General features: G+C 42.4%; 2 protein-coding genes across 2 annotated transcripts in view; both read left to right on the plus strand.

The window, feature by feature from the left end:
- Positions 1–28: 28 nt before the first annotated feature.
- On the plus strand, positions 29–2,932 carry LOC115132340 (PRA1 family protein 2-like). Its single transcript, XM_029664906.2, has 3 exons — positions 29–382; positions 1,391–1,608; positions 1,776–2,932. The coding sequence occupies exons 1-3, from the start codon at positions 177–179 to the stop codon at positions 1,913–1,915; spliced, it is 564 nt and encodes a 187-aa protein (XP_029520766.1). The 5' UTR covers positions 29–176; the 3' UTR covers positions 1,916–2,932.
- A 97-nt stretch (positions 2,933–3,029) lies between these two features.
- LOC115132631 (voltage-dependent L-type calcium channel subunit alpha-1D-like) overlaps positions 3,030–27,524 on the plus strand; it is a 45,417-nt gene continuing 20,922 nt past the window's right edge. The window contains exons 1-6 of the mRNA XM_065020801.1: positions 3,030–3,801; positions 13,116–13,332; positions 21,115–21,220; positions 26,692–26,831; positions 26,926–27,071; positions 27,224–27,376. Of these exons, the coding sequence (XP_064876873.1) occupies positions 3,789–3,801; positions 13,116–13,332; positions 21,115–21,220; positions 26,692–26,831; positions 26,926–27,071; positions 27,224–27,376 (775 nt within the window). The 5' untranslated portion in view covers positions 3,030–3,788. The remainder of the gene's footprint in view (positions 3,802–13,115; positions 13,333–21,114; positions 21,221–26,691; positions 26,832–26,925; positions 27,072–27,223; positions 27,377–27,524) is intronic.

The raw sequence follows: 27,524 nt of genomic DNA on the forward strand, positions 1-27,524 counted from the left end.
CGTATATTGATTGCCGCGTTCGAGTGCTACTCCTATCGAGGAATCTCGGACATTTCCGATTCGCTTACTGGTTGAGGCATTAATCAGCCTCTGACGCGATCAAGTAAGCAGCAGTTGATTCTCTTGAACAAGTCCGTAATCGAACACGCTCCTACCGCGGCTTCGAGTAATGGGAGATGTTCCTTTTTAGATTGAATATTGTGAAAATGGACGTGCAGCCGCCTCCTATCCGAACCTTGGATGATTTTGTTTTGGATTCGTCTCGGTTCGCCGTGCGAGACATTCCTCATCTGGAGAGATGGAACAATCGGGTCATAAATAACTTGCTCTATTACCAGTCCAACTATTTCGTCTCGTTTTTGACATTCCTGGGAATAGTAGGGTATGTTTCTGAAGTGGTCGTTTGTTGCATGAAACCACAGCTAATGAGATAAATAGTAATGGCGTCTTTTTGTAGGCAGCTCCATGGTTCTTTAGACAAAGTCTATGGGGAAATTAATGGATTTTTAGTAGGGTTTTGTTGTTAACATAGGTTTATACGTTTTCTATGATAATCTTAATCGGCTGACGTCACTTTTTGTGAATTTTGAAGCATTTATGTAATACAAAAAGTATATAAAGGCTTCATAATTCATAAAGGTCATGTTAACATATTGATATTATCTCATAGAACAAAACGTATAAGATCTAAGCCTGTGTTAACCCCAGACCTTATTTTCGGCGTTCATCCCAAAGCCCTATTCTTTCCCCATTCCCTTTCCCAATAGGGATGACTGAACCAACAAGAGATAACTCATTTCCGTTTTTTAGGACTACAAACTGGAAAGCTCTATAGTAGCTACTATTGTAATATAAGATCACAAATTCTGTGGAAATGGATGTGCTGGGTCCATGGTCCATAATCAACATAATCATGTATAAACTAGCTAACAAGCTGTGATAATGCACTGATTAATCGTTTATTTGGATTCATGGCCTTATCAATGTGACACACAATTTAGTTGACCTATATAGAGAAATCCACTAACATCAGCCTTTTCTTTACACAGAGAGGCTGCTGCCTACAAACAGACTTGAAAACTTTGGCCACTTTAATAAATGGATCACTAGTCACTTAAATAATGTTTACATATCTTGCATTACTCATCTCATACCTTGCCTATGCCACTCGGTCATTGCTCATCAATATATTTATATGTATATATTCTTATTCCATTCCTTTACTTAGATTTATGTGTATTAGGTAGTTGTTGTGGAATTGTTAGATTACTTGTTAGATATTACTGCACTGTCAGAACTTGAAGCACAAGCATTTCGCTACACTCGCAATAACATCTGCTAACCATGTGTATGTGACCAATACGATTTGATATCCTTCCTGCTCTGACAGGTTTTTGCGGCCCTTCCACCTCTTCTTGGGGGCCACAGTGGTGACGTTGATATTTATGGGGTTTGTGTGGGCAGCAGAGAACCAGGCCCCCATCAGACAGTTGCGCCGGAACCACCCATCCCTGGCCCTGGGTGCCATCCTGGGGGCCAGCTTCCTCTTCATCACATTGCTCGGAGGAGTGTCCGTCTTCCTCTTCGGCATAGCCTTCCCCATCTTATGTTAGTATTTATTTTCTCTTTCACCTCGCACCCACTATTGTTACCACAATGTAAACATATATCAATCTTCGGCTTGTAGCAATATTGTAACATAACCCTCTCTCAGCCTCTCTCCTTTTGTTATGCCCCTGATCTCTCTTTTCTCTCTAACTCAATCTCTCTTACAGTGATACTGATTCACGCCTCTGTTAGGCTGAGGACCATCAAGAACAAGTTGGAGAACAAGCTGGAGAACATTGGGCTGAAGAGAACACCCATGGGGCTCCTACTGGAGTCACTAGGACAGGAACAGGAGGCTGGGTCCTAGAGGGGGAGGAGAGGAAGGGGTAGAGAGATGCCTGGTTCTATTTCAATCTTTTGCACCTAGCCCTATTCCCAGATCGGAAAGGACTGGATAAATGTTATCAATATGTTGAGCTAAGTTCCTTCACATATCCTGTCCTGATATGTATTCACAGTGGTAGAGGATAGAGACCTAAATGGAACGAGTCCTCTCAGACTAAGAGTGGGAGACAGAGGGAGGTGGTGAGGGAGGGAGGCTGAGGAAAGTAGAGGAAGAGAGGAGGGAAGTACAGAAAAGCAGTGGTGAAATTATGATGATGTCAAAGTGTCACGAATGTGGTGTTACAGATTGCAAATTCTATGGACTCTGCAGCCTTTTTAAAGCACACACTAACTGTCGTGGGTTCTTTCCCCCACAAGTCATGTTGCACACTTTGACAAGCTCCTTATTAGAGTTTGCATTTTAAGCTGACATTATGTGAGCTAAAATACTGCGCTGAAAAGCAACTGTGTCCTAACAGACATGCAGTGTGGAGAGTGCTACAATAAGATGGTTTTTAAAATGCAATTTAAACGCTAGCGTTATGGTTACAATTTTCTTTTACATGGAAACCTGAAGGTGTTTGATGAGCCACTACTCTAACTCCTGAACACACTACTTTTTGTGTTATTGTCTATTCTCTACTGCTGTTGGGTTTTACTATTTGATGCAGTTGAAAGTTTCAATGAGTTGGGATAGATCAAGGACAATTGTGGAACAACTGTATGCTTTTAATAGAAATACAATTAATTCTACTTCTATGATGCTATGATTCCAATCATTTTTAAAAGGATTATGTATATGTCTCTGTCCAAGCATTATGTGTTGCCAAGAACATTAATGTCAGTTTGTCTTCATTGTGTAAAATGTTATTCCATTGAGAATGTTGTATTTCTTTTTAGCAGTGCCTTCTATGGATTTATAATATTGTGGTTATGGTTTTTTTCTCCAATGCTGTCAAAATGTATTTACACTTAATTTAATACATATGCAATATCTTGTCATGATTTTATTTTTCAATCAGCCTATTAACACCTATTAGATTTGATGATCAAAGTAGAATAATAGTTACATCCTGCCTGCCTGGTCACACAATAACTGAAAACATTTTCTCAGCACAGCTGGGAAAAGCTCAAGCACACAAAGCTTTTTCTAAATAGAATCACACATTTTCTCTGTAGCATGCAACTGTTATTAATGATCAACTATATAGAAATGAATGTAAAGAGAATGCTGCTGCACTTGGAAGTAAGAGACATTGTGTACCAGAACCAATTTACGATAAAAGTATGCCCCCACAAGGGTCCACTGCAACACTTCACTTCCTACACCACTTGCCCCGTCTTCCCTGTTATTGAGTGGTCGGTTGCTGTCCACCGTGCTGAAATGGTTATCCACTGACCAGAAGTTTCTCTACGTCCCCACTGCCCTCCCCTTAAAGATTTCAGGACGGTCATCCTTTTAAACGGCTCAATTACTCTAATCCTGATTCAAGGCTGACCACAGCAGGTAGCTAGCAACCTGTAGAGTGTGTTACGAGTTTATTACTATTCTTGTTCCATTTTTATCTGGGCATACATGGTCAAAAAGATGCTGCATTGGATCAAATAAATAAGAAGATCAGATTTCATGAGTAATTTGCTGTCGAAATTAATGGGCAAGGATGTCCCAATTACCGGTGTGGCGCACTGACACGATTCGGAAATGGTTTGCTAACTCTTAAGTGTGTGTTTTGTTAATAGTCAATACGCGATGCACAGCCAATTTTGAAATTGGTTGTCAGTCAAACTCTGCAACTTGCACAACTATTTGATGGTGGCTCTTTCCCTGAAGGCATATTGTGGTTTTGAACTGCGACATGGCAGGAAAAGGTAAGACCATGCAATGTAGACCATGCAAAATGTATTTTGGTTGTTTCTTTTATGCATTGTTGGCCCATTTCAGACTTAGGAAATCTATTGAGTTTTTATGCGTTTTGATTTAAGTACTTCTCCATAGTTGGTATGCAGGTGTGTAACAGGCTTTGCAGGCACATGTGGCTCCCTAGCACACCGAATACGTTTAATTCAACCGCTGAAAACCCTCCCACTTGCTGGCCAATAGATTTTCTCCTGGAGTTTTCATTCAGTACATTTATCTAAAGAAATCCTTTAAATATGGTGTACCGTTAATTCGAATTTTCTCGACAGACTCACTACAATGTATCAAGAGACAAGTTCAGAATAGGGATCAATGAAAGAAAGCCATCTAAATACACGCATATAAATCCAATGTATTTTCAGCACCAATTAGATTTAAAAGAATACTTAGGGCATTTATTTAGGGTTAGTGAAGTATTTATGAATCGTATATAAACAGGGTTGGAGAGCCTTTACGCACTAAATATATAGGTGGATCAAAAAAAAATCCTGAAAGTTGACATATTAAATTGTTCAATCCATTAAATATTGGAAGGTGAGAAAAGTGTACAATATGGTTTGAACAATAGTCCTATAAATGTACCCTAATCCTCACTACTCATAGAACTGTGATGACAACAGTCCAGTTGTGAACCATGCTCCAGGTTTAAACCGCTATGTATGGTCTGCATTCCATAATGATTCAAATAGGCTATATGTCCGAAACTAATGTACAACTTGTAATATGTTAGCCCATGGTTACACAAACTTGGTCCTCGGGACCCCAAGGGGTGCACATTTGGTTTTTACCCTACCACTCAAATAATCAACGAATCATCAAGTTTTGATCATTTGAATCAGCTGTGTAGTGTTAGCGTAATATTATCCACTACGCTGCGTTAGCATAACATTATCCACTATTGCTAGCAACCAGCAGGATCAACAACACGTACGGACGTGACAGAGGAAAGAAAGGTAAACTAACGATGTAATGGAAAGATGGCAAATGTAGGCTACAAATTGAAGGAAAGTAACCCACTGGGCACAAACTGGTCGAATCAACGTTTTTTCAACATAATTTGTCAAAATATTGTGACGGAATCTATATGGAAAATACATTGGATTTAAAAAAGTAATCAACTGTTGTTTTGAGGGTGACATTTAAACCACAGGATTATGTCATTGTGGTAACCAAATTTCAACATAGACAAACTCAGCATAACATATGTTACATTTTTACCTTTAAAACAATGTAAAATCTTCAAAGTTTTATCCATTATCAGACAAAAACTTAATGGGCTGGGCAGCACCTTTCACTGGAAATGTATCTACACCAGGGGTACGAGCAATGTGGTCAGGGGTATGCCAAATAAATAGTCAAATAATTAACATCCAATCACATTAACCATTACTCTCTCGTGGGAATTCCACTAAGGGTCCTTATGTAGCCAATTGTAGCTGCTGTTCATTCCGTTTGCTCGAAAATTGATAAAAGTTTTTTTTTTAAGTAAGGCCTCCGTCCATAGAGACACATACCAGCTCTACTGGTAGTACTGCTACTTCCAGCAGTACTACACCTGCACCTGTCGATGACACAAGTTGTTCTGCTTCCACGAGCACATCCAATGCTAGCATCAGTAATTCTACATTTGTTGTTAGTCCAGCTAGCATGGACACTGACAGTTATGAATATGATGCAGCTGGAGAGCTACTGCCCCCTTACTCAGGAAAGCACCAAACAGACAGGGACGTTGGACCATCAAAGAGGCGCAACTAAGATGAGAACGACATTGATTTGGGGTTCACTTACATTGGGAGTAGTGCCTTTCCTCAGCCACAGTGTGTTATATGTGCAAAAGTAATGTTACTATCTCACAACTTAATGAAACCTTCACTCTTGCACAGACATTTAGAAACAAAGCATGCCGTTTGAAAAATAAGCCACAGGAGTTTTTTGAGCGAGAATTAAGATGACTTTTGAGTAGTAAGATATGTATAGATGCAACAGATACCATTAATAAGAAGGGGCTAGAAGCATCTTATGTGGTGAGCTACCGAGTGGCTAGGACAGGCAAGCCCCATAATATAGTGGAGGACTTAATTCTTCCTGCTGCAGTAGATATGGCTGGGACAATGCTGGGGAAAAATGCCCAAAAAACTATACAGACAATGTCTTCATCAAACAACACTGTTTCACAACGGATAAGTGACATGGCAGGAGATGTTTTGAAACAATTACTGCTTCACATACAAGCCAGTGAATTCTATGCGCTACAGCTGGATGAGTTAACAGACGTGGCGGACCTGGCACAGCTCCTGGTATATGTCCGTTATGTTTACGGGGGGGGGGGGGGGGTCAATTTTGGAAGACATCCTCTTCTGCAAACCACTGGAAACCAGGACAACAGGAGAGGATATTTTTAAAGTACAGGACAGCTTTGTGACATCAAATGAAATGTGGTGGTCAAGATGTTTTGGTATCTGTACTGATGGCGCAAAACTCATGACAGGGAGACATAATGGAGTGGTAACTCCCAATGCCACTTGAGTACACTGCAGTATCCACCGAGAGGCTCTTGCTGCCAAAGGAATGACAGCTTGAAAGACATTTTGGACACTACAGTGAAAATGGTTAACTTTGTTAAAGCAAGCCCCCTGAACTCTCGTGTATTTTCTGCACTATGCAATGCTATGGGCAGTGACCATGTAACGCTTTTACAACATACAGAAGGGCGCTGGTTATCAAGGGGCAAAGTATTGACACGTTTTTAAAAAATTGAGAGACAAGCTTAAAGTTTTATTTACTGACCATAATTTTCACTTGTCTGACCGCTTGCATGATGACGAGTTTCTCACACGACTGGCCTATCTGGATGATGTTTTTTCTCGCCTGAATGATCTGAATCTACGATTAGAGGGACTCTCCGCAACTATATTCAATGTGCGGGACAAAATTGAGGCTGATTAAGAAGTTGGAGCTCTTCTCTGTCTTTCCCTAGTATGATTTATTTTTTTTGTGTGCAAATGAACTCAAGCTTACGGACAATGTCAAATGTGATATAGTGAAGTGCCTGAGTGAGTTGGGTGCCCAATTACGCAGGTACTTTCCCAAAACGGATGACACAAACAACTGGATTCGTTATCCCTTTCATGCCCTGCCTCCAGTCCCCTTACCGATATCTGAACAAGAGAGCCTCATCGAAATTGCAACAAGCGGTTCTGTGAAAATTGAATTGAATCAGAAGCCACTGCCAGATTTCTGGATTGGGCTGCACTCAAAGTATCCTGCCTTGGCAAGTCATGCTGTTAAGACACGGATGCCCTTTGCAACCACGTACCTATGTGAGAGTGGATTCTCGGCCCTCACTAGCATGAAAACTAAATACAGACTGTGTGTGGAAAATGATTTTAGACTGAGAATCTCCAATACAACCCAACACTGCAGAGTTATGTGCATCCTTTCAAGCACACCCTTCTCATTAACCTGTGGTGAGTTATTCACAATTTTCAATTAACAAATAAAGTTTTATATGTAAGATGGCTAAATAAAGAGCAAAATTATGGATTATTATTATTATTTGTGCCTTGGTCCTGTAAGAGCTCTTTGTCACTTCCCATGAGCCGGGTTGACAAAAACTCACACTCATTCTTATGTTTAATAAATGTATCGTATAGTGTGTGTGGCAGGCTTACAATGATGGCAAAAACAACATTTGAGAGTGCGCTGACCCTGGTGCTAGAGGGGGTATGCAGTTGGAGGTTGAATGTTTGAAGGGGTACGGGACTATAAACAGTTTGGGAACCACTGATCTACAGCTACCCTTTGTTGTCCCATCCAGGGTTTTAACCAATCCCAGCCCTGCTTAGCTTTGATATTGGTGAATCTATTACCAATGTGCTGTTGTGAGAAGGATTGTTGAGAGGTCTCCACTTCAAAATGAAAAGGATTCACTGTTGCTATCAAAGTTATTTCAAAGGGTGGGTTTAACAGAGCAAATTAAATGTAACCATACTTAATCAATCATCAATTATGCTATTTAGACCTATATAGCATTTGGAAAGCGATCAACAGCAATTGTTTGAATTCAACCCAGAATTCAACTAAAAATAGACAATACAATTAGGCATAGGGTTTCAAGCTCTGGTTGATTGTAATGATATTGAATTGTGTTTGGTTGTCAACACAACTAAATATCAACATTTGAAGGAGATGTTTCTTCTGCTCGGATAGTTCCATCTGCGCCACTGATTTACAGTAGTCTGGCTTTTATTCCAGTTTTTCTACAAATGAAGAATTTATATGTTCAATTCACTTCATTTCAGATGCTCTTATCCAAAGCAATTAGGGTTACGTGTGTTGCTCAAGGTGACATTGACAGATTTTTCACCTAGTCGGCTCAGGGATTCAAACCAGTAACCTTTTGGTTACTGGCCCAACACTCTTAACTGCAAGGCTACCGGCCACCTCCTGCTACTACTATCTCAACCAACAATCAAAGTTAAAGAATAGGACTAAATTAAATCAAACTTTATTTAAAGTGCATTCAAAGTTTGATTTAGTCCTATTCTTTTACTTAGATTGTTGGTTGAGACTGAGACGTGAATCCAACATCAACTATACATTTGGAGACAAATTGGAATTAAATCCAGACTAAGTCAGTGGCATGGATGGAACTATCCAAGAAGAAGATACATCTTATTCAAATGTTGATATATGGTTGCGTTGACAACCAAACACAATTCAATATCACTTTTGAAATACAATAACTAGCCTATTAACTTGTCGACAAGCTAAGAAATGATATATGTTGGATTCAGGTCTCCAACAGGTCTTATACATTACTTTTGTAGTACAGTAAATAGCTTGAAGTTAAGGCCAGCTTAAAAACAATTGTAACATTCAACCATAAAATCATTAACACATCCATGGCCAGATTTTGAGGTTACTGTAACTATACATTTGTCCTTATGTAATCATATAAAGTGTGCATGTTCAAGATAGCATGCATAGCTCCACAGTTCTGTGGAGACCTTCACAATTGCTGTAATAATCTGTGCAGATTTAGCAGTCAAACGTTTGGACACACCTACTCATTCAAGGTTTTTATTTTTTATTTTTACTATTTTCTACATTGTAGAATAATAGTGAAGACATCAAAACTATGAAATAACACATATGGAATCATGTAGTAACCAAAAAAGTGTTAAACAAATCCAAATATATTTTAGATTCTTCAAAGTAGCCACCCACATATGCTGAGCACTTGTTGGCTGCTTTTCCTTCCCTCTGCGGTCCAACTAATCCCAAACCATCTCAATTTGGCTGAGGTCGGGTGATTGTGGATGCCAGGTCACCTGACGCAGCACTCCATCACTCTCCTTCTTGGTCAAATAGCCCTTACAAAGCCTGGAGGTGTGTTGGGTCTTTGTCCTGTTGAAAAACAAATGATAGTCCCACTAAGTGCAAACCAGATGGGATGGTGTATTACTGCAGAATGCTGTGGTAGCCATGCTGGTTAAGTGTGCCTTGAATTCTAAATAAATCACTTACAGTGTCACCAGGAAAGCACCCCCACACCATAACACCTCCTCCTCCATGCTTCACTGTGGGAACCACACATGCAGAGATCATCCATTCACCTACTCTGTGTCTCACAAAGACACAGCGGTTGAAACCAAAAATCAAACATTTGGACTAATCAGACCAAAGAACAGATTTCCGCCAGTCTAATGTCCATTGCTCATGTTTCTTGGCCCAAGCAAGTCTCTTCTTCTTATTGGTGTCCTTTAGTAGTGGTTTCTTTGCAGAAATTCGACCATGAAGGCCTGAGTCTCCTCTGAGCAGTTGATGTTGAGATGTGTCTGTTACTTGAACTCTGTAAAAAATGAATTTGGGCTGCAATCTGAGATGCAGTTAACTCTAATGAACTTAGCATCTGCAGCAGAGGTAACTTTGGGTCTTCCTTTCCTGTGGCTGTCCTCATGAGAGCCAGTTTCATCATAGCGCTTGATAGTTTTTGTGACTGCACTTGAAGAAACTTTCACATTTCTTAATGTTCCACCTTCATGTCTTAAAGTAATGATGGACTGTCGTTTCTCTTTACGTATTTCGCAACAATGCACTCATGCTGCCAAACATACCCTCGTGAAACTGCCTATCCTACCGCTCCTTGACTCGGTGATGTCATTTACAAAATAGCCTCCAATACTCTACTCAGCAAATTGGATGCAGTCTATCACAGTGCCATCCGTTTTGTCACCAAAGCCCCATATACTACCCACCACTGCGACCTGTATGCTCTCGTTGGCTGGCCTTCGCTTTATATTTGTCGCCAAACCCACTGGCTCCAGGTCATCTATAAGTCTTTGCTAGGTAAAACTCTGCCTTATCTCAGTTCACTGGTCACCATATTAGCACCCACCGATAGCACCTGCCCCAGCAGATATATTTCACCCCCAAAGCCAATTCTTCCTTTGGCTGCCTTTCCTTCCAGTTCTCTGTTGCCAATGACTGGAACAAACTGCAAAGATCACTGAAGCTGGAGACTCATATCTCCCTCACAAACTTTAAGTGTCAGCTGTCAGAGCAGCTTACAGATCATTGCACCTATACATAGCCCATCTGCAAATAGCCCACCCAACTACCTCATCCTCATATATTTTATCCTTTGCACCCCAGTATCTCTACTTGCACATTCATCTTCTGCACATCTATCACTCCAGTGTTTAATTGCTTAATTGTAATTATTTCGCCACTATGGCCTATTTATTGCCTTACCTCCCTGATCTTACTTCATTTGCACACACTGTATATAGACATTTCTATTGTGTTATTGACTGTACGTTTGTTTATTCCTTGTGTAACTCTGTTTTTGTTTGTGTTGCTTTGCTTTATCTTGGCCAGGTCACAGTTATAAATGAGAACTTGTTCTCAACTAGCCTACCTGGTTAAATAAAGGTGAAATAAAATAAAAAATATATACAAATCTGAACTGTTCTTGCCATAATAGGGACTTGGTCTTTTACCAAATAGGGCTATCTTCTGTATACCACCCCTACCTTGTCACAACACAACTGTTTGGCTCAAACATGTACAAATGTACTTTTAACAAGGCACACCTGTTAATTGAAATGCATTCCAGGTGACTACCTCATGAAGCTGGTTGAGAGAATAGCCAGTGTGCAAAGCTGTCATCAAGGCAAAGGGTGGCTACTTTGAAGAATCTCAAATATAAAATATATTTGGATTTGTTTTACACTTTTTTTGGTTACTGTTACTTCCATGTGGGTTATTTCATATTTTTGATGTCTTCACTATTATTCTATAATGTAGAAAATAGTAAAAATAAAGAAAAACCCTTGAATGAGTAGGTGTGTCCAAACTTTTGACTGGTTCTGTACTTTTTAATGTAATCTCAATTCAGGTCGTTTGGTTGTGCTATTAGATGAAGCACAGTGATAACACAATCTGTTGTATAAATAAACAAAATATCTGACATTGTAGTCCCATTTGAACTTTGCTGTGGTTTTAAATGGTTGAAAGTGCAGTGATAGACATTTGGGTGACAACTAAACCAAAAATCTGTTATTGAAATTTGGTTGTCCTTTTAATTGTTTGATAGCATAATGATACAACATTGGAAATTCAACTACACTTTTGGTTCTCTTTTTGAGTGGGTGAATATAGGTTGTAATCTCATTGATCAATGTCTCAACCAAATATTAACCACCTTCAAATGACGTGGTGTGCGCAGTGGGATGAGATTGACATGATACCATACTTCTAAACATATATTGAAGCTATACTTTGTTTGTTTACACATGACAATGCAAAAGAAACATAAATAATGGCGTAATACAATGTCAGATTTTGAGTTATAATAGGGTAAGCTCATAAGGCTTTTAATATTCTTCAATAATCAATGGGTATAGTGTATGTAATGTATTGAAATAATATTGAACAGCAGTTGTAACTCAAGGATCTTTTACAATATAGATTGTTAGTCCTAGTCACTCTAAAAACATCTCTGTCGGCTTTGTCAATGTCATCATCCAATTTAAAGCCATTAGGCCTACATACCATTGTCATGAAACACAATAGGAAATAATAACCAACACCTGTGGCTGTTCTGCTCAATATGGCACCTTACTGTGCTATGTAAGCCTATCATACTTTACTGTACCTTGTAGGCCTATATACTGTATCTTGAAGGCCTATCATACCTTACTGTACTATGTAGGCCTATCATACCTTACTGTACTATGTAAACCTATCATACCTTACCATGTAGGCCTCCAGGCTGTAACCAATACCTGCCTAACCCCTGGCCACATGTCAATCTAATCCAACATAATAATAAGAATACAATTTTATTTGTATAGTGCTTTTCATTAGTGTTATCTCAAAGCTCTACATAGGCATGAACAAATTGAATATAAACATCATGCATTAAGAATCAAGACAGGAAATAGCAATAGTAGGCTAGGTGCTAAAAGTACTTTCCAGATTCTATTTTTAAAATTCAGATCGAGCGGCTCTCATGGTCAGGGAGAGTATTCCATAGGCGAGGGGCAAGACAGCAGAAGGCTCGGTCCCCTATAGTTCGGAGACGTGTCTTTGGAATTTGAAGCAGTGGTGAGTTGCTAGAGCGGAAAGTCAGAGGTGGCTTGTTGATATAAATTAGGTCGCTGTTATAGGTGGGACTCAATCCAGTCAAGGCTTTAAACACTAGGAGGAGGATTTTAAAGTCAATCCTTTAGTTGACCGGTAGCAAGTGGAGTTCAGTAAGGATGGGGGTGATGTGGGCCGACTTCTTGGTCCTGGTCAGGACTCTGGCAGCACTATTCTGGTGGAGTTGTAGCCTCTGATGGGATTTGCCTGGAAGGCCCCTAAACAGAGCATTGCAGTAGTCGATCTGGGACTAGTTTCTCTGCATCTGGCTGGGAGAGCAATGGTTTGAGCCGTTTCTTAGATGGAAAAAGTATGCTTTTCAGATGTGTTTTATATGGGTATCAAAGGACAGAGAAGGATCCAAATTAACTCCCAGGTTTGATTTGTTTATAATACTTTCATTTCATTACTGTCAATTATTATTGGTCAGTTTGAGTAATTGACACAATATTAAAGAGTAGGCCACTTGATAGGCTAGATATTAAAGACTAGTAAATAATAAATAAATGATACACAACACCGTATACACACAGTAGTGCATAGTAACTACATAGCAATAACCTAGAAAATACATTTGATGAATGAATCGTGACTATCTTCCCTCTGTCTCCTGCAGAGGATGGCATCTCCTTGGCTGGCTCGGTTGTCGGGGACAAGTCCGACACCCTTGGCTCTACTGCCTCGGGCAAGAAGAGAGGTGGAGGACAGAAGAAGCAGATGCAAGCCAACAAATCTGCTCTCCGAGCTCCTCGAGCTCTCTGCTGCCTCACCCTCAGTAACCCCATCCGCATGGCTGCCTTGGCCCTTGTTGAATGGAAATATCCTTCAATGATGTACCTGTGTGTGTGTGTGTGTGTGTGCGTGCATGTTAAACCCCCTCCTGTGTTGTGAGACTAATGTTGTCGATTTCAAAACACTGTCCACAAGACACAGAACTCTGTGGCCTTTTGCAAAACTGTAAATGTAAAAGTGGCCATCTCAAAACATAAATACATAAAACAAAACTATATTATACCATCCAAATTGCAAATACATTCATCAAAAAAACTGCCCGCATACATAACGCAACCACCTCTTGAGTCCAAACAGACAAAACAGAAAGTTTGTTTCTTAAAAATCGCAATAGATCGTACAGTTATGAATATCACTACTGTTCCCTGAAGGAGGGAATGAGTTATAATTATATCAGATATGAAGGTAAGACCCAGATGCAGACCACGTCGGATAACCAGTAGTTTAATAATCTCAAAGGGGCAGGCAAATAGACAGGTTAAGGCAGGCAGTCCAGAGAAGTGGGGGAAAGGTGCAGGATGGCAGGCAGGTTCGGGGTCAGGTCAGGCAGAGGTCAGTAATCCAGAGGTTGGGCAAAGGTACAGGATGGCAGGCAGAATGGTCAGGCAGGCAGGCTCAGAGACGGGACAGGCAAGGGTCAAAACCAGGATGGCAAGAAAAAGAGAGACTGGGGAAAACCAGGCCCCGAAACAAACCGCTGGTAGGCTTGATCAAACAAGACGAACTGGCACAGACAGACAGAAAACACAGGTATAAATACACAGGGGATAATGGGGAAGATGGGCGACACCTGGAGGGGGGTGGAGACAATCACAAAGACAGGTGAAACAGATCAGGGTATGACAATATAGTATGTGTGTCACGACTCCTACCGAAGGTGGCTCCTCTTCCTGATCGGGTGGGGCTCGGCGGTCGTCGTCACCGGTCTACTAGCTGCCACGATCCCTTTTCATGTCCGGAGGAAAACCCAAAGTTGAGACGCACTACCACACAATAACACAGTGGGAAAAACAGGCCCGCACAAAGAGCAGGCGGGCCTACCGGCTTAAATAGCCCAACTAAAAACCTAAACAAGAAACAGGTGTAACTAATAAGACAAAACCAACAGAAAAGTCCTGGTTTTGGGCGATCGTGTATGTGCATGTGTATGTGCGTGTATGTTCGCCCACTAGCTTGGCGTGTACGATTGTCCTGTGCGTAAATAAAGCACTATTTTTGTGCCTCCTGCGCCTGACTCTGCACCCACTACGCCTAAGAGCGTTACAATGTGGCGTCAACGACCAATCATATTCACCTGAAGAAAACTGAAATCACGCCCAACAGTCCAAAAGACGCCAAGCTGGCTCAGAGGGTAGCAAACTAGGAGGCCCATGGCAACCCAAGCACACACCGGTTCCACCAGCTTACCGGAGAAGCCTGAACTGTCAGAGCCTCATGGGGCCTGAACTGTCAGAGCCCCATATAGGGAACCAGAACCTGCTGCTAAGTGGCTATGCACATCGACACTCTGCCACTGCAGCCCAAGTCCATAGACCCAAGGTTCCAAGAACAATGCTTATCTTGCAAGCCCAAAATGCCAGAACTCGTACAAGGAACCGCAAGTCCAAAACAACAGAACACCTTTCGTGACTTGGTAAATTGCACACGCTCGCTGCATAGAATCAACCCGAGTCTCAAACCCACAGGAAACCTGACGTAACCTGGAAACAGTGTACTCACGCGCTGCCAAGGCAGCCCAAGGCTCCAACCTACAGATAACTGTTGTAACCCGGATAAATGCGCAACCTGCTTGCTGCCTAACACCCAATCCCGGACCCAGCCATAAGAACTCTATTAGCCACACAGGGTGCAGTTACATCCAAGCAATAAACCCTCACAAAGGTATCTGGGGAATCACAACTCGCTGCAGCAGAGATATCACAAATCCTCATGCCCCTAAACAATGAGCACACACACCGTTAGGCAACCCTCAGCCTTTGCTTTCATACGCCAGGGACCTTGGGGGCAAAAGCTGCATTAGGACATAACATCACTTTGGATTCGCCAGGTGCGAACTCCAAACAGGAAAGGTGTACTGATAGTGTGTGGAGATCCCCAATGCGCTCGTCCAAAGCCAAGACTATGAGCAGAGAAGTCTTGTATGAAAGGACCTTCAGGTCCACAGATGACAATGGTTCAAACAGAGGCTCACACAGTGTCCAAGACCAAAGCCAGGTCCCAGGTCGGAGCCATAGACATAGACACCGGTCTGGGCCAACGCACAACTTTCAGGAACCGCACCACCAGATGAAACCCCGGGGTAGAGCAGTCAATCCCTACATGACACGCCGAGATGGCTGCCATATAAACCTTCAATGTGGAAAATGAAAGGCCCTGCTCAAAACGCTCTTACAAGAACATGAAAATCTCCACCAAAGAGCTCTAAAAGGAGAAACTCCTTTAACCTGACACCTACCCTCAAAGCACACCACTTATATGTTTACAACCCTTTTGTAGAGGGCACACGCGCCGACTGTATAGTAGTAATCATGTTCGAGGGTAAACCCCTAGCCATAAAAATAAACCTTTCAGGGGCCAAACCCCCAGATCCCATATCTTCTTTTTTCTCAATGTTTTTAATTACCCCGTTATCATGGTATCCAATTGGTAGTTACAGTCATGTTTCATCGCTGCAACTCCCGTATGGACTCGGGATAGGCGAAGGTCAAGAGCCGTGCGTTCTCCGAAACACAACCCAACCAAGCCGCACTGCTTCTTGACACTGCCCACTTAACCAGGAAGCCAGCCGCACCAATGTGTCAGAGGAAACACTGTACACCTGGCGACCATGTCAGCGTGCACTGCGCCTGGCCCATCATAGGAGTCGCTAGTGTGCGACGGGACAAGGACATCCCTGCCCGCTAAACTCTCCCCTAACCCGGATGACGCTGGACCAATTGTGCTCCACCCCATGGGTCTCCCGGTCACGGCCAGCTACGTCAGACCCTAGACTTGAATCCAGAATCTCTAGTGACACAGCTAGCACGGCAATGCAGTGCCTTAGACCACCGCACCACTCGGGAGGCCCCAGATACCATATCTGCTGTCGTGGGTGCCAAACTCTCTCGTCCGCCTGGGGTAATAGATCCCGACTACATGGAACCCTCCACGGGTCCCAGCCCAACAGGCGGACAAACCCCAGGAGCAAGGGTGGTCTTGGCCAACGGGGCGCCACCAGAATCAACATAGACCCTCCTGACTGACCCTCTCCATGGTGGCCTTAATCAGGTCCACCGGAAGAAACACATAAAGCAGGGTTTGAGACCATTGATACGCCAAAGCATCCGTTCCCTACGGAGCGCCCAGATTCCTCATTGAGAAGAACAGACGACAATGCACATTTTCTTGCGTTGCGTAAAGATCTACGCCGGCCCTGCCGATCTACGCCATCGAGGGCCATGCGTCCTCCAAAACACGACCCCACCAAGCCATACTGCTTCTTGACACACTGCTTGCTTAACCCAGAAACACTGTACAGCTGGCAACCGAAGTCAGAGTGCCTGCGCCCGGCCCGCCAGAAGTAGTCTTTAGAGCGCAATTGAACAAGGATATGGGGGCCGGCCAAACCCTCCCCTAACCCGGACGACACTGGGCCTCATGGGTCTCCTGGTTGTGGCCGGCTGTGACACAGCCTGGGAACAAACCCAGGTTTGTAGTAACATCTCTCACCTCTCGCTGCGCCACTCGGGAGGCCAGGGAGAAACCACATGAAAATACGCATCCTTCAGATCTATGGACGTGAACCAATATAGCCGGTAGAGTGTGAGCATTTTAAACTTGCAAGCCTTGAGGTGCTTGTTTAAAACACGCAAGTCCAGGATGGGACGCAACGTTCCATCGCTCTTGGGAACTAAGAAGTACCCGGCTGTACCAACCGCTCTGTACTTCTAACACGGGGACCACTCAAATAGCCTACTTTTGAAAGAGAGAGGAAATACCTCTCAAGACAGGCGCTAGGACCTCGGGGAACATTGATGACGCCACGAAAAGGAGGAGGACGCACAGCCAACTGCAGACTTTACGCACGCCCGCCACTGGACAGAGCACGCTGCCAGTCTCTCATAAATTAAGTCCTGAACTGGTAGAGCGCCACTCTGAGGAATGGGATGATCCGTTTTTTGTCATGCTTCTTTTCATGTCCACCACTCTTGACAACTGTGTGTCTGAATATAGGGAAGGAACTGTGTTTTATGCCCACACCTGGATGATAGCGCACTCTCGATACACTTGAACACAGAGGAACCTTGGGTAAAAACATTGTATTTTTGTGAAACCGCCGTTCTGATACCCGGCCCACACTGGATTCTGGGACTTCAGCAACCAGTAACTTGCCCCCATTGACCGAGCCACTTGAGAGCACTGTTGCCACAGTAAATGCTTGGGGAGGATTTACTCCCCACGGGCCCCTTGCCCGTCTTCCAGCAAAGGTTGCGGGGTCTGCTCCTTCCCCCGCACTGTGTAAGAATCAGCATTCACCCCACTCTCCTTCGACCCAGCATGGCGTCTGTGCCAAGGCATCTCCCGCTGTTCATAAGCAACCAGACGGTCATTAACTAAACTCGAAGTCGTCCCCTGGCACGGGGCTACCTGCCTCTGGCCTGGACCCTTTCCTTCACTTCTCGGGAACTGCCGACCCACCCCCGCAAAGGAGTTTTGTGGGAAAAGGACCCCTAGAGCTGCGCCCTGTTTTTGTTTCTACTCGAACCGGGCCTCTAAGGACTCCATAGCCGAGCCAAACCTGGAGGAACTCTGCTGTTAGGGAGAAGATGGCCAATCCGCCCCCAGGTGATCTATGACACAGCTTCACCAATGGTTCACTCTCACCCGGCGAATCCAAAGCCGGGGCTTTAAGCTGCCCCGGACTGATGTCATCCGATTTATACTCTGAAAACCCTCCAGAGCCAACCAGGGACAGTATATCCCTGGAATCCGGACTCTGAACACTGCCAGAGAAACCAGAATGAGCCTCACTTGGCTGGGACGACACCCCTGTCAACTCCCACCACCGTTGCTGCTCTCTCCTACTCTCACCGGAAGACCCTTCACCAGCAGACACAATCTTTCTCACAAAGTCAGCCCTGACACCCAATGGAAGTTGAACCCAACCGGAGACAATGGTCACATGAACTGGTCCGAGCCAAAGCCTCCTGAGGGTGTTTCCAAACCAGACAAACAGGACAGCACTTGTGAGTATCTTTTAATTTAACCTCTCTGGTACAACAACAACCAGTGAAATTGCAAGGCGCCAAATTCAAAACAACAGAAATCCCCATAATTATAAGTCTTCAAACATACAAGTATTATACACCATTTTAAAGATAAACTTATTGTAAATCCAACCACAGTGTCCAATTTCAAAAAGGCTTTACGGAGAAAGCACACCATGCGATTATGTTAGGTCAGTGCCTAGTCACAGAAAACCATACAGCCAAGTTAATCTTTATGTCCAAAAACCTTAGTTGAAATTGGCACGTTATGTACAGTAATCATTGTCTCAAATAAACAGCCGGTGAAAATGCAGAGAGCCACATCAAATTACAGAAATACTCATCATAAACATTGATGAAAGATACAAGTGTTTCTCCTTAATGCAGCCTTAATGCAGCCTAGCCACAAAAACCATACATCCATTTTCCAACCTAGGAGAGGTGTCACAAAAGTCAGAAATAGCGTTAAAATTAATCACTTACCTTTGATGATCTTCATCTGGTGGCACTCCCAGGTCTCCATGTTAGACAATAAATGTTTGTTTTGTTCGATAATGTCCCTCTTTATTTCCAAAAACCTTGGTGCGTTTAGTTTAGTTCAGAAATTCAAAGGCACAATGTGCGCTCTCAACATCAAGACGAAAAGTCAATAAAGTACAATAAAAGTTAGTAGAAACATGTCAAACGATGTTTAAAATCATAAATAACAATGTTTTTGTCATAAATAATAAATAATATTTCAACCTGACAAAAGCTTCGTCAAAAGAAAAGGAGAAACTAGAAAGGCGCGTTCCCGATCGTGTGCAGGACTCATGGCTGGAATTTTCCACTGGCCTCTTGAAAGTGCTGTATCTCCCTAATTTTTCAGAGTAAAAGCCTGAAACAATGCCTAAAGACTGGCCACATGTAGAGGAAGCCATAGATATTGTGAACTGGGTCCTAAGTCTTTGTATGGTGGATAGGCTTTCAGTGGAAAAACAGCCTTTCAAAATAATAGTACTTCCTGGTTGGATTTTCCTCAGGTTTTCGCCTGCCATATCAGTTCTGTTATACTCACAGACATTATTTTAACCGTTTTGGAAACTTTAGAGTGTTTTCTATCCAAATCTACTAATTATATGCAAATCCTAGCTTTTGGCCCTGAGTAGCAGGCAGTTTAATTTGGGCACGCTTTTCATCCAAAATTCAGAATGCTGCCCCCTACCCTAGTGAAGCTAAGTTGTGAAACCACATGCCCTAGAGTACTTTTTAGGTTCAAACTTGGCAGGTTAGCCTTTTTTAACTTACACTTACCACTGGCCATCTTACTCAAGCAAGGAAGCACTGGCTACACAAGCAGAGCAGAAAGTAGTGGGTTTTTAGCAAACACAAAACTCGATACCAAGACCCAAAACTCACAACATCTAGGGGGACAAGTACTCTCGCCACAGTAACAGACACCTTAGTCTGAGCCAAATCTCGTAGTATTTCTGTTTGTAAATTGCGTGACACGTTCTTCCTTCAGGCAAGCTGAAGAGCAAGAATTGAGAAAAGGAATGCAAGTCCCGGTATTATAGCCAGAAAGGCGAGGCTGACGAGGGTGGACTCAGCGTCCATTGGCCCGTGTGATGTGATTTCAGTTTTCTTTAGGTGGATATGATTGGTCATTAACTCCCCATAGTATGTTATACTGAGCGACTGGCTGAAGGGGAACAATACATCTTCTTTGCAGTCACCAAATCACGGTGATCAAAATTGGAAGTACAACTATCCAAAGGTGCAGAATTATGGGCAATTTATCTCCTATTATGCATATTTCACCAAACAATTTTATACACATCAAATCAATAAAAAATAAGCACATTGTGTGCAGAATTCATTCATTGATATTATCACAATTCAATTCCATGTGTTCAATACATAGGCTGGTTTGCTCACAGTTTTGTAGACTTTACATCGGCACACAGAAACACAATCCACAACATAAATAAGGAAAGGTGAATACAATGGAGTAACACAACTGATATGAATGTGGAGGCTTCAGTCCACACCAAAGCAAACCTCTATAATAGAAGGTCACAATGTTAGAGATGATGACACAGAGATACTTAGAAAGTAATCTCATTCATTCTCTGCATGTCAGCAATATTGTACACAATCATACAAATTAGACAGTCCCCATTGCCTAGATCTTCCCCTACATTGTACAGTTCATGGAATGACCTTGATGAGGTGATTTGGAATTTTGTGCAGTAGTATTTACTGATAGCCGGAAACGGTGATAACAATTGCATACATTTCTCTTCTAATGAAGACAATGTCTGTGAACAAAACACCTAACAGTGAATTTTGTATTTACTGTTGACGTGTATTTAACGTTTTTCAAAAGGTAGTCTAAGATATTCACGTCAGGTACAAAGGGAAGGAAATTTATCAGACGTTTTGTAAATGTATTTTGAGCATTTGATCATTTCTGTTCTGCAATAGACAAGTTTAAACGCAGATCCAAAAATTGCTTGTACGCAATTGAGAAAAACTGTAAGTCAGTCATGCATTCACTGTGGTGTGTAGTATTTACCCTTAACTGTGGTCCTGCAGACCTTTTGATATTTTCATTCTACTTGCTATCTTTGCCAACTGTGTGGCCCTCGGTGTATCTAAACCCTTCCCAGAGGAGGACTCCAATTCCACCAACCACAACCTGGTGAGTTGGTGCAAGGCGGCTGATATAGAGGCTGAGGTTTCAGTCAGGGAGATCATAGAGGCTGGCTCATTGGGAGTGCTATATAATGGCCAAACCTTGATTCAAATAGATATACTGTATTTGAAATAGCTAATTTACTTGGCACAATTGAATCAGTGGAAGACTCCTAAAAGTGCAAAACCCATCTGGGACTCTAGGCAGGCACAAGCAAATGCTCAAAGTATTTGAACAACTTCAGGAAAGCCTGGAGGTCTTTTATGAAGTGGGATGTGGTATAAAAGTCTAGGGAAAATCCAACAATCTGCAGTTTCTACATCCATGTATTGTCTTATAAATGTATGCTATGTACCCATTGATTCCTGAACAATATAACTTATAAATGCCTCATGAACTTAGTTCAACTGTCATACCCCATCAGAACCCAAACTATCAGCTTGTTTTAATCCATTGTTTGTAAACAAAATAAAAGTAAAATACTTTATAGCCTCAAAACATGGTTAAAACTATAATACTGATATCATGGATGGTCAGTCCTTGTGTAACAGTTTTGCTTCCGTCCCTCTCCTTGGCCCAACCTGGGCTTGAACCAGGGACCCTCTGAAGACATCGACAACAGTCACCCAATAAGCATAATTACCCATCACTCCACAAAAGCCACAGCTACTGCAAGGTCTCAGAGCGAGTGACGTCACCGATTGAAACGCTACTAGCACGCACCGCTAACTAGCAAGCCATTTCACACCAGTTACACTCAACCCCCTTTGACCTCCTCCTTCTCCACAGAAACCTCAGCAGCTGGGCAGAGCCCAACTGAGTGATCCGGGTCACAGCACTAATGTAATTGTATTGCTTCCGTCCCTTTCCTTGCTCGATCCAGGGACACATTGTCAAAGGTCACCCAAGAAGCATAATAACCGCAGCACTTGTAGAGCAAGGGAAACAACTACTTCAAGGTCTCAGAGCGAGTGACGTCACCGACTGAAACACTACAAACGTGCACCGCTAACTGGATAGCCATTTCACACCAGTTACACATGCATCCATAGCTCTGTCTCTGAATTTGAGAGCGGTTACATTTCCCCAGCCCCATCTCTCAGCTTTTTATCGAAATGGGCGGGGAAGACAATTCACGGGCGGGGAAGACAATTTCACAATTCCTGACATTTAATCCTAGTAAGAATTCCTTGTGTTGGGTCAGTTAGCATCACCACTTTATTTTAAGAATGTGAAATGTCAGAATAATAGTAGAGAGAATGATTTATTTCAGCTTTTATTTCTTTCATCACATTCCCAGTGGGTCAGAAGTTTACAAACACTCAATTAGTATTTGGTAGCATTGCCTTTAAAATGTTTAACTTGGGTCAAATGTTGTGGGTAGCCTTCCACAAGCTTCACAAAATAAATTGGGTGAATTTTGGTCCGTTCCTCCTGACAGAGCTGGTGTAACTGAGTCAGGGTAGTAAGGCCTCCTTGCTCGCACACGCTTTTTCAGTTCTGCCCACACATTTTCTATAGGATTGAGGTCAGGGCTTTGTGATGGCCACTCCAATACCTTGACTTTGTTGTCCTTAAGCCATTTTGCCACCTCTTTGGAAGTGTGCTTGGGGTCATTGTTCATTTGGAAGACCCATTTGCGACCAAGCTTTAACTTCCTGACTGATGTCTTGAGATGTTGCTTCAATATATCCACATATTTTTCCTCCCTCGTGATGCCATCTATTTTGTGAAGTGCCCCAGTCCCTCCTGCAGCAAAGAACCCCCACAACAAGATGCTGCCACCCCCATGCTTCACGCATGAGATGGTGTTCTTCGGCTTGCAATTCTCCCCCTTTTTCCTTCAAACATAACGAAGGTCATAATGACCTGACAGTTCTATTTTTGTTTCTCCAAAAAGTACTATCTTTGTCCCCATGTGCAGTTGCAAACCGTAGTCTGGCTTTTTTAATGGCGGTTTTGGGGCAGTGAATTCTTCCTTGCTAAGCGGCCTATCGGGTTATATTGATATAGGGACTCATTTTTACTGTGGATATAGATACTTTTGTACCTGTTTCCTCCAGCATCTTCACAAGGTCCTTTGCTGTTGTTCTGGGATTGATTTGCACTTTACGCACCAAAGTACATTCATATCTAGGAGACAGAACGCGTCTCCTTCCTAAGCGGTATGGCGGCTGCGTGGTCCCATGGTGTTTATACTTGCGTACTATTGTTTGTACAGATGAACGTGGTACCTTCAGGCATTTGGAAATTGCTCCCAAGGATGAACCATACTTGTGGAGGTCTACCATTTTCTTCTGAGGTCTTGGCTGATTTATTTTGATTTTCCCATGATGTCAAGCAAAGAGGCACTGAGTTTGAAGGTAGGCATTGTTATAAATCCACAGGTACACCTCCAATTGACTCAAATGATGTCAATTAGCCTATCAGATGCTTCAAACGCCATGACATCATTTTCTGGAATTTTCCAAGCTGTTTAAAGGCACAGTCAACATAGTGTATGTAAACTTCTGACCCACTGGAATTGTGATACAGTGAATTATAAGTGAAATAATCTGTCTGTAAACAATTGTTGGAACAATTTCTTGTGTCATGCACAAAGCAGATGTCCTAACCGACTTGCCAAAACTATAGTTTGTTAACAAGAAATTTGTGGAGTGGTTGAAAAACGAGTTTTAATGACTCCAACCTAAGTGTATGTAAACTTCCGACTTCAACTGTATATTGAAAGCAGGTGCTTCCACACAACCCATCATGCTTAGGGTCATGTATAAATATGCTGGGCAGGCCATTATTTTTGCCATTATTTTGGCTACCATGGTTATGCCCCACCACAGGGCATGAGTGGTCACTGAGTGGTTAGATTAGCATGAAAAGGATATAAACCATATGCCATGGCCATCTCCGTCACCAGATCTCAACCCAATTGAACACTTATGGAGATTCTGGAGCGGCGCCTGAGACAGCAAAACAGCAAAACAAAACACCAAATTACGGAATTTCTCGAGAAAGAATGGCTTCTCATCCCACCAATAGAGTTCCAGACACTTGTAAAATCTATCTAGAGGTGAAAGAAACATACACCTATTTAGGCGAGGTGCTGGCTAGCTGAGTGGAACACTTAAAAAAATAAAGGAGAGCCACAAAATGCAAAAATATTTATGTCCATCGTTTCGACAGACAAGCTGTCTTCATCACTGTATATGTCAAATCTATGCCATGGCGCTGAACACAACCTTGCAGATCATCATTCTGGGTCAGTGTAGTCCATCTGCTTGGCTGTGGGGCAGGACAGTGGTTGGATAGTACTCTCCTTAAATCCCTTTATAGATCTTGGAGTAGATCCCTTTATTGGATTAGAATTTGTGGGGAGGAAACAGAGGCTGAAGTCTGACGCTTCCCCATAATCCTCCCCCACCCCTCTCTGCTACAGTGATACACTATGTCTTCATGTATTCATTATACTACTATAGTTTATCCTTCTAATCTGTCACATCACCTTGTTTGACCAGGATGATATGGCCAGGTTTTGGCTGCCTTTCTATTCCAGCCTGACATAGAAGCCCAGTGACTGTGGTGCCAGAGATGAGCAGCATAAGGATGCATTTGGCCCAGGGTTACTGACTAGCACTCTAGTGACAGGCTTATTATGGCTCCTAACTCCTGTGCACAAATTTTGACCTATATATGCCATCAACGTGACAGTGCCTGCCTTCCGCCCCACATGTAGTAGATACACTGCCGGTCTATAGTTTTAGAACACCTTTTTTTTTTTTTTTTTGACTATTTTCTACATTGTAGAATCAAAACTATTAAATAACACATATGGAATAATGTAGTAACCACAAAAGTGTTAAACAAATCAAAATATATTTTGATTCTTCAAAGTAGCCACCCTTGATGACAGCTTTGCACACTTTTGGCATTCTCTGAACCAGCGTCATGAGATAGTCACCTGGAATGCATTTCAATTAACAGGTGTGTCTTGATAAAAGTTCATTTGTGGAATTTTTATTCCTTCTTATGGAATTTTGAGCCAATCAGTTGTGTTGTGACAAGGTAAGGGGGGTATACAGAAGATAGCCCTATTTGGTAAAAGACAAAGTCCATATTATGGCAAGAACAGCTCAAAGAAGCAAAGAGAAATGACAATCCATCATTACTTAAAGACATGAAGGTCAGTCAATCCGGAAATGTTTAAGAACTTTGAAAGTTTCTTCAAGTGCAGTCGCAAAAACCATCAAGCTCTATAAAGAAACTGGCTCCTATGAGGACCACCAAAGGAATGGAAGACCCAGAGTTACATGCTGCAGAAGATAAATTCATTAGAGTTACCAGCCTCAGAAATTGCAGCCCAAGTAAATGCTTCAGACTTCAAGTAACAGACACATTTCAACATCAACTGTTCAGAGGAGACTGTGTGAATTAGGCCTTTGTGGTCGAATTTCTGCTAAGAAACCACCACTAAAGGACACCAATAATAAGAAGAGACTTGCTTGGGCCAAGAAACACAAGCAATGGACATTAGACCAATGGAAATTTATCATTTGGTCTTGAGTCCAAATTAGAGATTTTTGGTTCCAACCGCCATGTCTTCGTGAGACGCGGAGTGGATGAATGGATGACCTCTGCATGTGTATTTCCCACTATAAAGCATGGAGGAGGAGGTGTTATGGTGTGGGGGTGCTTTGCTAGTGACACTGTCTGTGATACATTTACAATTCAGGCACACTTAACCAGCATGGCTAACACAGCATTATGCAGCGATACGCCATCCCATCTGCTTTGGGCTTAGTGGGACTATCATTTTGTTTTTCAACAGGACAATGCCGCTACACACCTCCAGGCCGTGTCAGGGCTATTTTACAAAGAAGGAGAGTGATGGAGTTCTGCATTGTTTGTGGAGACCCACAATCACCTGACCTCAACCAAATTGAGATGGTTTGGCATGAGTCTGACCGCAGAGTGAAGAAAAAGCAGCCAGTGAGTGCTCAGCATATGTGGGAACTCCTTCAAACCTGTTGGAAAAGCATTCTAGGTGAAGCTAGTTGAGAGAATGCCAAGAGTGTAAAAAGCTGTCATCAAGGCAAAGGGTGGCTATTTGAAGAATATGTTTAAGACTTTTTGGGTTACTACATGATTCTATTTGTGTTATTTAATAGTTTTGATGTCTTCACTTTTATTCTACAATGTAGAAAATATTAAAAATAAAGAAAATCCTTGAATGAGAAGGTGTTTTAAAACCTTTGACCGGTAGTGTATATCAACATTAAAACAATACATCCCTACATATAATATATTCATTAGATATTAGTTGCATATTAACCCTGCATAATGAACTTCCACAGACATCTTGTAAAATGTCTTTACCTAATTTTCCCAACATCTGTCTTTGCTTTTGACTGATTACAGTATACAGACAAATTAAGAAGTATGTGTATTTGACCATGCCATCTTCTTCCTCTCTGTGAGTACAGGAACAAGTTGAGTACATCTTCCTAGTTATCTTTACCATTGAGACCTTCACTAAGATCCTGGCCTATGGCTTGGTTATGCACCCCAGCGCCTACATCCGCAGTGGCTGGAATTTGCTTGATTTTGTCATTGTCGTCGTCGGGTATGCTAGCTCATGTCTCCATTCCACTACTTTCTATTTATGGTGTTTTTGCTGTATTGTTGTGTGCTGACTGGTTGTTGTGTGGCTGTTGTAGGTTGTTCAGTGTGGTTGCTGAGGGGACGGCTGACCACAAGCCTGGAGATTCCCACCATGCAGCAGGCAAACCAGGAGGACTGGATGTCAAAGCTCTTAGAGCCTTTAGGGTGCTGCGACCCCTTAGGCTGGTGTCTGGAGTGCCCAGTAAGTTTGTATGTGTGTTTGTGTGTGTTTCAGTAAAACCCCTCTCTGCTGTATTTGTGTGTGTGTGTGTGTGTTTCAGTAAAACCCCTCTCTGGTGTGTGTGTGTGTGTGTGTGTGTGTGTGTGTGTGTGTGTGTGTGCGTGTGTGTCCAGGTCTCCAGATTGTCTTGAACTCCATCATGAAAGCCATGGTTCCTCTGCTGCACATTGGTCTGCTGGTCATGTTTGTCATCATCATCTATGCCATCATCGGCCTGGAGCTCTTCCTCGGCAGGATGCACAAAACCTGTTTCTATGTGGGCACAGGTACAGACTCCACTTTTACAACATAATAATGATACAAATATACTTATATACATGTACACTGCTCAATACTGTACATACACATCCAAACACTATATAACAATGTTACTGTCATTTCACATGCAGTCATTGTACACAGACAGGGGGAAAA

Source organism: Oncorhynchus nerka, linkage group LG7, assembly GCF_034236695.1.
Source record: "Oncorhynchus nerka isolate Pitt River linkage group LG7, Oner_Uvic_2.0, whole genome shotgun sequence".
NCBI classification, from domain to species: domain Eukaryota; kingdom Metazoa; phylum Chordata; class Actinopteri; order Salmoniformes; family Salmonidae; genus Oncorhynchus; species Oncorhynchus nerka.

Bases quoted from the DNA above. Each gene is read 5' to 3' on its own strand.
- LOC115132340 (XM_029664906.2), top strand. From the start codon at position 177: ATGTTCCTTTTTAGATTGAATATTGTGAAAATGGACGTGCAGCCGCCT. The intron at 383-1,390 runs GTATGTTTCTGA...CTGCTCTGACAG, and splicing joins ACATTCCTGGGAATAGTAGG to GTTTTTGCGGCCCTTCCACC. The intron at 1,609-1,775 runs GTTAGTATTTAT...TCTCTCTTACAG, and splicing joins CATAGCCTTCCCCATCTTAT to TGATACTGATTCACGCCTCT.